This window comes from Prosopis cineraria, unplaced genomic scaffold, assembly GCF_029017545.1.
Source record: "Prosopis cineraria cultivar Desert tree isolate PC_DT_omini unplaced genomic scaffold, ASM2901754v1 PC1606, whole genome shotgun sequence".
Lineage (NCBI taxonomy): Eukaryota > Viridiplantae > Streptophyta > Magnoliopsida > Fabales > Fabaceae > Prosopis > Prosopis cineraria.
In genome coordinates, this window is record NW_026556931.1 from 1 (window position 1) to 11410 (window position 11410).

The 11410-nt window shown below is 35.3% G+C and overlaps 1 protein-coding gene and 2 long non-coding RNA genes across 9 annotated transcripts; 1 reads left to right on the top strand and 2 right to left on the bottom strand.

Annotated features, from left to right (window-relative positions):
• Positions 1–806: 806 nt before the first annotated feature.
• On the bottom strand, positions 807–1451 carry LOC129300472 (uncharacterized). Its single transcript, XR_008590777.1, has 3 exons — positions 1378–1451; positions 1219–1282; positions 807–915 (listed from the first exon to the last, which is right to left on the bottom strand). It is a non-coding gene; the product is annotated as an uncharacterized LOC129300472 (long non-coding RNA).
• A 150-nt stretch (positions 1452–1601) lies between these two features.
• Positions 1602–4488, bottom strand: LOC129300473 (uncharacterized). 2 transcript variants are annotated; one of them, XR_008590779.1, is made up of 3 exons: positions 4105–4488; positions 1740–2159; positions 1602–1645 (listed from the first exon to the last, which is right to left on the bottom strand). It is a non-coding gene; the product is annotated as an uncharacterized LOC129300473 (long non-coding RNA). The 2 variants fall into 2 exon arrangements; XR_008590778.1 differs by having other exon boundaries at positions 1603–1650.
• Positions 4489–9031: 4543 nt separating this feature from the next.
• On the top strand, positions 9032–11096 carry LOC129300470 (plasmodesmata-located protein 2-like). 6 transcript variants are annotated; one of them, XM_054939049.1, is made up of 3 exons: positions 9036–10070; positions 10585–10692; positions 10812–11096. In XM_054939049.1, exons 1-3 carry the CDS (start codon positions 9404–9406, stop codon positions 10817–10819), a joined length of 783 nt encoding a protein of 260 aa, XP_054795024.1. In that variant the 5' UTR covers positions 9036–9403; the 3' UTR covers positions 10820–11096. The 6 variants fall into 6 exon arrangements, with proteins under 6 accessions (XP_054795023.1, XP_054795024.1, XP_054795021.1 ...); XM_054939044.1 differs by having other exon boundaries at positions 9047–10187; XM_054939048.1 differs by having other exon boundaries at positions 9032–10070; positions 10585–11096.
• The last annotated feature ends 314 nt before the right edge of the window (positions 11097–11410 follow it).

The window sequence follows — 11410 nt, forward strand, 5'->3', positions numbered from 1 at the left end:
TGTTTTTCCCTTGAGTTGGAATTGTTTATCTCCTTTTATTGATTGGCACTTGCCATTCTAGACCTCCTCCATATCAAGTTGAGAGGACTTAACAAAGGCTTAGACTAATCCAAATCGAGCATTGTAGAACCCTTTTGGGCAGCAGGCTCTACCACCGAGACCACCGGTGAAACACAAAACACACTCTTTTACCTTTGATCCACGCAGTTAGTGATTGGTGGGAATAATTATTATTTCCATCATGTTGCTCACGTTCATGCGTGCATGCGTACAATGCTTTCTGATTGGTCATATATCTATCTATCGGTTTCGACAGCCGACTGGCAGTATCTCGACTCAAGCACTAATGAATGAGAACTCAAGCATAAAAAATTTCACTTCTCAACACTGGTCTAGCAAGAAAAGGGCATCTCAATTGAATCGAGTTTAAATGAAGCAGGGCAGCAGCAGGCATACGTATCAAGTCTTTTCCAAGAAACCGTCACAGAAGACAAGGTCTTCTCTATTTCATGACAAGTGAAAAAACTTACGAGCATACTAAAAGCACAAAGCACACGCAAAACTTTAGGGGAATTTTGTGGGTCAGGAGATGAAAGAAACTTATCAATAAAGAAATCAAGATAACTGAAGTCGAATTTTAAGAATATTACCTCAACATTCTTTAACTCAAACTCTGGACTATGAGCCAGGCACGAGCTTCCAAATTGTCGCAAGGTCCACTAGTTCCGTTCAACAACCTATCATCGCATTCAAGAGAAGAGATTCCATGAGTAGTGTGCAAACTAAACAAATTTAGAGAAACAGAGAAGCAATAACAAAAAGCTTACAGATCTCCATCCAAGCATAAAGCAAAATTACCACCCCCACCAAGTGCAAGCAAGTCATTCAAACACATGCAGTAGTACCGGTTGGCACCTACATATATTAACATATAGAATCAGAATATTCGCATTACAAAAAAAAAAATTGAAAGGAAGGCGACCAAAAAGAAGTTGACATTTAGTGCCATTCCTGTTCCATATTAGGCTTTACAAATTATTTTCAGTAAAAGTCATAAATGCATATCCTGGATCTCATGAAACTAACATTGGAAGTTGATAGATATTCAGTAAAAGTTTCATCTTAGTCAAACAGAGATCAACCGCTGATATCTTCCTAAATAATAACATCTACCGATAAAGAACATGAACCTACAGACAAATAAATGAGAACACTTACCAGTTGGCCGAAACAACCTTGGTTCACCATATAATGTAGTAAAAACAAAAGATTGGTTTGTCCCCTATCACAGGAGAAAACAAAATCATTTTTCAATATATAGAAGCGCACCCCAATAAAATTACAAGCCAGAATCATCAAGAAAACAGGTTTGCATACTTGATACTTTCGTTTTGCTGTAGGTTTTAAAGGACAGTCCAGCAACCCACCAAACACGGCACCTTGCTTATCTCAACAATCTAACAGTTATGCCAAATAATTAACCCCTTTCATCACTTGATTTACTGCTAGTAAATTCCAGATAAACACCACAATCAGAGACATGTATTGAATTCTGAAAATTTGACATACTAGCAATCCGGGACCAGGAAGTTCAGCACTCTTCTTGCGAATTAGTGTACGAAGTGATATTCCATGTTTCAAAGTACTGCCCTTCATTTGAAAGAACCAATAGTTAATATTTTAATGCAATAGAACAATAACGTTTGATGCACATGCTAAGAACTAGAGAGCAAAGTTACCTATAAAGTAAGACCCATTGACACCCTTTAACTATATTGGGTAGACATGACTCAAAAAATTCATACAACTCAGTTGAAATAAAAATAGAGTCATCAGTCAGATTGACCCGGGGCTTCTTCGATGAATTAGGAGTTTGTGCATTTGCTTCTTCAAAAACTTCCGAACTGCAACTAGTCCTCCTGGAGGCCTGATCATCATCTTTAATCTTATCTTTCAAAAAGTTCATGCTTTATACACTGGACTACAGTCAACATATTCATCCAATGAATCATCTTGAGGCTCAAGATTATTATATGTAACTTGAACTGGTTTAAGATCATATTGCTGGTTACTTGTCTTGGACCCACTGAAACTGACAGAAGGAATAGCGTAGGAAAATATGAAGACCAAGATCTACCCTCTTTAGAGTAGGAGCTGCCCTACATAAATGAAAACCTCATGTCATATTTTACAGAAAATATATATATATATAATATATATATTTACACACACACACACATAAAGACTAATAAATGAAAGAATGGTACATGACTCATATGATGATGCAGAACTGATAAGCAAAATTCATATGACAATAGAGAACCCATATATGATTTTTCAAATTTATTCATGCAGTGTGGCGGAAAATGAGCTCTAATTAGATTCCCCTTCCCCCTCATTGACTATGAGGTTAAAGTAAAATGTGAGCGCAGAAATTAGAGATATAAAAAGGGAGAAAGAAAAAGGATAAGAACTTGGTAACGCACATACTATTACCTTTATTGCAAATAAATTCAACCTAGGGAGAGGAAAACTCAAGTAACGCATAATAACCACCACAACAAATCTCCGGATAAGATAAGACGGAAGCCATGCCTATATAACCTAAGACCAGTAAGATTGCATATCCTCAGGTTATGAGAGTTTCAAAGAGAAGACACAGGGCCAAAATTTCATCCTGATCTAAAATTCTGCAAAGTCAAAATAAATCTTTTTTTTTTAAATACGAGGCCACGATGAAACTGTGCAGGGAAAAAATCAATTAATGTCAAAGCAAATAATACTTTTGCACTCTAAGGGTGAGTCGACAAAAATTGTGGAGTCCAAATTGTTGTTTGAAACATGATGAGCCAACTAAATCCGCATATCTATTTGCTTATCTAAAAATATGATCGAAAGTTATAATCTAGTCTCTCATAACCAAGTCCCTGATCTTATTGATAGTATTTGAGAGAGAGTGGTGCTGAGAGAATTCCCACTGAACCAATGTGAGGGCTTTGGTAGAATCTAAGTAAACATTGACATTAGCAAAATAGCTATTCCAGCAAAGTTTAGGGCCTTCTAGGATACCCATAAGTTCAGCAGCAGTGCTAGGATGATAAACAAGGTATCTGGAAACTTGAAACCTTGTAATATAAAAACCCAACACCAGTGCAAGGAAGACAACACGTGACTTCAGTCAATTTGGATTTTGCACGTAGAGTCAAGGAGAATTTAAGGCCAACTCGGGTAACTCCACAAGGCAATAGACAGTAGATGAATTCTATTTCGAATGAGTCTTCAATTTATTATATGAGGAGTATCTTTGATCAGGTCAATTTTTAATGACATAATATTTGAACTAAAGAGTAAGAGGCCAATAAATCAAACTCGTTAGGGTCCTGAATCAAGATGAAGGTGCTTTTCCTCTAGTCATAAATAGTTCTCACCTAAAAAGTCAAGATGAAAACGACAAGAAACGAAAAACTATTGGTGAAATGAAACAAAAAAATACAGGGTTCACCACATATAACAAAGCTGTAATCGTGACCTGATTCTATTTTCTATTCATCACAACAAAATAAAATATGTTCATCGCTGAGAAAATTAGTTTATTCTCTCTCATATATATTTTTCCACAAACCAATAAAATGCTTATCCAAAATTTGGCGGAAGGCCTGGAAAAGGGATACTAAGCAATAGCAAATGCAAAATGCAAGACACGGAAAAAAAAAAAAAAAAAACCCGAGAGGAATATGTAGACTATAACTAGGATTAACCTTTCTCAGCTTAAGAAACAAACAATTCAACCACAGTCCCCCACTTAGTGCGAATTACAATCGACATTAATATGTACCACTTATTTACTGAAATCAAGTCACACGGTTGCTGTCTCTTTTATGCATGAAATCCGTGAAATTTAATCCAGACATTCAACCACAGATTCAGGTTTTGGAGAGCCCGGATCTAACTACCGGACAGAGGTGATTGAAGATAGACTTCAATTGTTTAAAACAGGAACAAACAAGAGAATCCAATGCAGATCAGAGAGACAAGATGAAACCCTTTCATGTCATTCGAGGGGGGAAAAAGAAGAAGAAGAAGAAGAAGAAGAAGAAGCAATACCTGATGAGGGGTAGACTGCGGAGAATCGGCGAAGAGGCGAGAGAGCTTGTCTGTGACCTTCTCTTTCAAAGTTTGCATCTTGAAGGAGCAGAACTCAGCTATCCCATTAATGATTATGGGTTGAAAGTTAAGAAATATTGGAAGAATAAAAGGCTTGGAATTGGAAGAAAAAGTACCGGTGACAAGGGGGAAGGAAAGCGGAGTGGAAACGTTGGAGACAGCTAACAACGAAAATTGGGAAAAGGAAGATTTGATCAAAGGCTAGATTGGCCGGTGGGACACAGATTTCTCAATGTCATTTCTTCATGAACTGGAATAAAGTTTTGTCGGGTACAGTCGTGTCATCTTATATATCATCTTGTTTCGGGGTTGAAGTTTCTTTCTTTTTTCTTTTTTTTTTGGGCCATTTTGGGTTAGGTTATTTTTTATTTGGACAGAGATTTTGGGGTTAGGTTATATATCATGTTTTTCCAACAAAAATATTATATGATGTTTTATATTTGAGCAATTTAAATATGAGTAAGATTTTTGTTTTGGCCAACTATCACATCTTAAAGGAATGATGCAGTCTTCTTGAAAAGGAATGATGTAGAACTATAGGGACACAGGATACTCACTAGAATAGAAAGAGAGAAGGCACCCAAATCGTCTAATAACTGGCATATAATTTATTCAATTTTCTCGTCTCAAGTATATAGATATATGAGTGAATGAGTGTCATGAATCATAAACTATTATTTAAATAATATTATAAATTTTAAACTTTAAAAATAAATATTTTAAACTTTAAACTATTATTTGAATAGTAAATTACTTAGATTTAGTCAAAGACTAGTGTGACGTTAATTTTTTCTCGACAAGTGACATGCCAGCTAGACAGCTAGACTACATAATGATCAATAGTGTATGGATAAACGGTAAGGATAATTTGATCAAAAATTTTGAATTGAGATGAGTTTTTACTCGTTTTAAGAGTCTAAAATCTATAATATTATTTAAGTAATAATTTAGAATTTAAAATGCTCGCTAACCTTAAATATATTAATCATATATTCTCGGTCCATAAAAATATTTACATGCCTTATTATTAACCCTAGTATTAGACACTCTCTTTTATTTTAAATATAAAACATGATTAACTAATTCATAGATATTAAAAAGAATTAGTTAAATTTTATTATTATTTGTATTAGTATTGCATAAAAATGTATTTTTTAAAAAAATTTCTCTCGAGGGTATTAAACTTGGAATATATTTATATTAGGAAGGTCCCTCCTTTTCGTAGAAATTAGCTCCTTTCAGTAGAAATTAGTGACGTAATTACTCTACGATACAATGGAGATATTGATATGGAGAAAATTGATAGACGAAGCTACTGATGTTGAGCTGGAAACTTTGAACCAATTTCAGTGAATATACGTATTGCGTATAATTACATGGGAAATAAATCGCACTATCGACTAAATAGCAAGGACTTGTTTGAATGTAAAAATAATGTTGGATTCAAAATCATAGTTCTAAACAAATCCTATCTAAACACCTCCAATTTTTTCAAGTTTTACTTGCCTTTTGTCATTTGACATGAGCTATTTTTTCTTTATTTAATAATCAATTACTGTTTGAGCATTTTTTATTTTTTTGCATCTTTGTAATTGATTCTGAAAAATTATTCAAACATATTTAATATTTAATTGTCAAAAATCAAAATCAATATTAAAAAAAATTATTCAAACTCGCCCTAAATAGTAGGCTTTCCAATTATAATTTTATAATTTATATTTCGCTCGGTTTAGTAGAATGTCAAACTATAAGACCAACGTTTAAAGTCACAGTCATGGGTTTGAGTTCTCTAAGACCAATCTTCCATGAAAAGCGGAGCGAGTAAAGAAAAAAGAAAAGCATTCTTGTTAACCAGACTAATGTTAGCATCTTATTGCTAACTAGACAAATAACTAATAGTATTTGATTGATTGATTAACAGTGACATGATTGTTATGAACCGTGTTTGACCCATTGAGAGTTTGAAGAAAAATGTTGGGTGAACAAAGATTTAAATTTGAACCAAGTCACCCATTTAAATAGATAAAAGTTGATAGATTTAAATAAAGTTTAAATTTCAATTCATATTTTATTGTAACTTTAAATTATAATTATTTAAAGTTAGCAATAAGATTATTACTCTCAATCCATACATAAATTTAATTATATAAATTTTAAGCGCCATATTTAAAGTTTTAGAATTAAACTTAACTCTATTAATCCAAACACTGTCTAATAATAATATGAAGTTGTGTGCATTCATTCAGTGATTCAGGCAAGACAAGTTAATAATAATGTATCTCCTTATCGCATCCTGTTCATATGATCTTCTGAATAGATACTCAATACAAGATCTTTTACAAAATTTAATAAAATAAAATATATTTGTGACTTTCATGTGATGGAGTAATCAAGTAATCGTTTGTGAGGGTGACTAATACAAGTTAGCTGTGTAACTGATGGTATTAATACTCGGTCCTGGTTAGAGTCCTCACCACGTGGCTCTGTATATGTTGTTGTTGTATACACCCTGTCATTAACGAAATACAGATCGTGTTCACCTGTTCCATGTTATTTTTCTCTCCTCTTCTCTGAAATCTTTTGCCATCGTTCTCTCTTTTTTCACAGTGAACAATGTCAATCAAAAGATAGCTTTCAAATATAGTAAAAAATTTCCGAAATGGAACTGTTCTAACTAATCTCAAAAGTAACTAACGGGACATCTTATGGAGGGAGCGTAAAATATGCAATGAGATGCGGTATCGATCAACAACTCAGCCAAGCAAGTGAAAAGCGAACACGCATGTACAAAAAATGAGGAGCATTGAAGGATGAGCATGCAGGGGAATAAAATACATGTCCTGCTGTGGTCTTGGCTGCCAATCAACTCTCACTCTCCAGGGAATGGAAGCTTGGGTGGGTTAACTTGTGAATAGGCCTCTCCATTGGTCCAAATTTCTAGCTAACTCAGTTTAGTGATCATTCAGATTAACTTGGGTAATCTGACGAGTTGTTGGGGTTAACTGAGTCTTTTTTTTTTTTTTGCCAAAACCCCAAAAAACTTTTTTGGGGGGTTTTAAATTTAAAAAAAAAACTAAAAAATAATTTAAAAAATAAATTTAATCTTTGAGTCTTAGCCTTTGAAGAATAGAGGGTCCTCTGAGTCATGAATGCCTGGTGGATGAAACTGTAGAGATGAAACTGTAGATGCTCTATCAATTCTCGATATGAATTATAAAGGTTTAAATCTACTATCAAGTTTCTAATATAAGTATATAACATTATAATTTTGTCAATTTTTTACACATTCATTAATATCAATTCTTGTTTGTTGTGGTTGATGAATATATGAATGGTTTGAAGCCCCTATCTTTGATTGATAATATTGTTAATGGTTATAGTTTTTCTCATTCGACTCTTAATATTTCAATGCTTAGAGATTTGAATGAAATTAATAATAATTTTGGTATTGGTGATTATTAATTTTAAAATTTTTAATTGTTGAAGGATTGTAATTATAAGGAAGAATATTTAAAATGTTATATTTTATTATTATTATACTTTTGAGTGAATATATTTCTATAATTATTATTGCATTTGTACTTTATATTTGAAATTAATATTGAATTTAATTAAATATTTTTATAATTAATATCTTTTGATTTAAATTATATTAATTTAATCATGATTGATTTACTTTTTAAATTGGCTCTCAATTTAATTTTGATTGGATCGCTAACCTATAACTTTGTTACTCTCCCTCTCCCTCTATATATATAATATAAAGTCATTATTTGTGGCGTGGCGTACAGTTAACTTGTACAGAAGAGCAAATTCCAGCACCATCATCTTCATTCATTTCACTGTATTGTTCTGTTTCATTTCATCCACCTAATCCGCTCAACAATACTTTATTCAGTCAATTAATTGATGAGTCCCATGCTGCCCCTAACAACATACTGTCAATATGCTATATTATACGTGCTCCTCATGGCTCATGGCCTCATGCTGTTTCGTATTACACTATATTATACGAAATATTAATTTTTAATATTACTTTGTACTAACTAGGATACAAAAAGAAGGGATGGCCTCATGGGAGACAGTCCCTTCTCAACCAGGTAATAACAAGCTGTCTTTTGCTACAATCTAGTTATCTCCTTTTGCTTCCTTCATCATGCGGGGTGTTCTTTTTTTTATTTTATTTTATTCACAAGTATTTTTTATTATAAATAATTTTATTTAAAACATAATTAAATATTAAATATAGATATCACTCTTAATAAAAATGTAAATATTAATCTGTCAAGTTGTGAAGGATTTATGTCTTGTATTATTTTCTTACGCTAACATGATTAAGCAATACAGCTGGACGGTCTCCCACGGTGGCTATAAAATTTTCAATTAACTGAGACGAGATTTCATGCAACGACTTTAATTAATGTCATTCTAAGTTCTAACCATATTGAAGATATGAGGGTCCGGGATGCTAAAAAGTGGCACGTCTTTCTTGTTTGCCCTAATTAATCCCTTCATCACATGCTTCGTAGAATTTTTAAATTATTATAGGATCAGGGATTCCGACCACTTAAATACGAGAGCACAAATGTGATTGCGGGGCTTTCATGGTCAGACGATGAAATTCAAATTCATGGACGAAGCATTTATAATCTACTACTCGAGTCAAACTACTACTTGTTTGTACAGCATTTATAATCTAATTAATCCCATGTCATGCCCTCCAAAAATCTTCTCCCCATGGCACCAAGGAATATTTTCGCCCCCTTCGTTTTCATTCTCTTCCAACTATTAAATTCAACTTCACAGTTTCCAAAAATTGCTACTTTCATCTTCTGTTTTTACATTTATATCCAGATCAATCGATTAGTGGTACATCCTCCCCAGAACTTCACGAGTACAGAGTAGAGTAGAGCAGACTCTCTCAGCTACAGAGCCGAGTGTTAGGCCATCCAAAGGAATGCGAATCCCAAGGACCACTCCAGAACACTGAGTCACCGCCTCTCCTCTCTCCTCTCACCTCTCACCTCTCACCTCTCTCTCGCTCTCTATCTCTCTCGCGCCCACACACACATACGGACGCACATACATACCCAAATCCTTTATTTTCTTGGGGGTGCATCCTCATTCGGCAAAAAGAAAGAGCAACATCAATTCTTTTTTCCTCTTTACCAGAGTCCCAGGGATCGCAAGACTCTCCGAACTTGCCATGATTTGATCCCTCCACACCATTTTTACCCAAATGGGTTTTCCTAGAAAAGGACTCTTTTCCCTTGTTTTCTTCCTGGGTTTCTTCCAATCCCAACTCCCACAGTCCTCTTCTTCTTCCGATTACACCACCTTGATCTACAAAGGCTGTTCGAAGGAAACTTTCACGGATCCAAATGGGGCATACTCTCAAGCCCTTTCTTCCTTATTTGGCTCCCTGGTCGCCCAATCCACCAGAACCAAGTTCTACAAAGCCACCTCTGGTTCCGGCCAAACCGCGTTAACCGGCCTCTTCCAATGCCGGGGAGATCTCACCAACTCCGACTGCTACAGCTGCGTTAGCAGACTCCCCGTGTTGGCCGACAAACTCTGCGGCAAGACCGTCGCCTCCAGAGTTCAACTTCTAGGGTGCTACATGCTCTACGAGGCTGCCGGGTTCGCTCAAATCTCGGGAATGCAAATGCTGTACAAGACTTGTGGGGCGACGAATGTTGCCGGAAGTGGGTTCGAAGAGCGGAGGGACGCGGCATTCTCGATGATGGAAAATGGGGTTGTGAGTGGCCATGGATTTTATACAACGAGCTATCAATCTGTGTACGTGTTGGGACAGTGCGAGGGAGATGTTGGGGATTCGGATTGTGGGGAGTGTGTGAAACAAGCTGTTCAGAGAGCCGGCGCTGAATGTGGGAGATCCATTTCAGGTCAAATCTTTTTGCACAAGTGCTTCATTAGTTATAACTATTATCCTAATGGGGTTCCTAGGAGATCCTCTCCCGCTGCTGCATCTTCATCTTCTTCATCGTCCTCATCTTCCCCAGGTAAGGTCACAGAGACACCAGAACCAGCATAGAGAAATGGGATCTTTTTTAATAAATAATAGAGTAAATCTAAAACCCCATTTTGACACTACGGAAATGATTAGTTTTGTTACAATCCCATAAAACATTTGTTTCTCGAGAAAGATTGTGATTGTGTAGTAACTGTTGCTAGAAGGAATGAAATTGGCACCATATCAAAGATTTGATTAGGACAGTGATAGGGGAATCTTTGAAGGAATGAAATAACTTTAGTCTTGTTTTTTATTTGTTAGATTGGAATAATCTATCTTCATCCTCGTCCCTTTCATGCCCAAAACTGCCTAAACTTTTATGTCTTTTAATCAGATTTGCTATGAAGATGTGAAAATGAAACATGGCTTTTTGGTGGGAATGACAGGGCAAAATACAGGGAAGACAGTAGCTATAATATTAGGTGGGGCGGCTGGCGTGGCATTTTTGGTCATATGCTTGCTATTTGCAAGAAGTCTGATTAAGAAACATGATGGTATGCGTTGAATGAAACTGAGAGGCCATTTTTCTGTTCATGGCATTAATTAATTATACCGTAGCTCATTTAAAATCCTATTGCTTTCATTCTGAAAACCACAATCTGTTTCTGTGCAGATTATTAAAAATTGAAGATGATGCTTCTCAGAAGGCTAAATTCTTTTTGCTGTGGATTCTTTCTGCATATTCAGTTTTGGGGGTGGAAGAGACGGTGATTTTGTGGTGGAGAAAGGATCATTCATGTTGAAAGGTTACTATTCATTATTAAATGTGGGGACGACTTGTAAGGCTTGATGGTTAGGTAAGATTCTGTTGGGAGGAGCAGTAAAATGAGAGCATGAAAGTGAGAACTTTGCTTTCTGTTTTATCATCTTTTTTCAAAGGGTGAAAAATACCTCAAAAGCAACGAACGTTTGTCATCCACGAAATGGGATAGAAAATTTTAGGTGACCATGTGGGCGATTCTATGTTTTCCCTGCTCTCTAGACTCTTGAGGCTGCATTTTTCTTCACCAACTTTATGCTTTTGAGAAAGTTGCTTGCATGTTGCAACTTGCTAATTGCTACTTGTTACTTGGTACTCTCTCTCCCTCTCAGTCACACGCTTTAGGTCTTTAAGATTCATTCATGTCTTGATTGGAGCAGAACGAGATGAGTCAATTTTTGAAGTTTTAGCAAGTCAAAATTAATTAACTAAACAAATGATGTTATCGAGGG

Excerpts from the sequence above, each read along its gene's own strand:
- LOC129300470 (XM_054939043.1), top strand. The coding sequence starts at position 9,404 with ATGGGTTTTCCTAGAAAAGGACTCTTTTCCCTTGTTTTCTTCCTGGGT. Across the intron at positions 10,188-10,584 it reads ATCGTCCTCATCTTCCCCAG|GGCAAAATACAGGGAAGACA; the intron begins GTAAGGTCACAG and ends TGGGAATGACAG.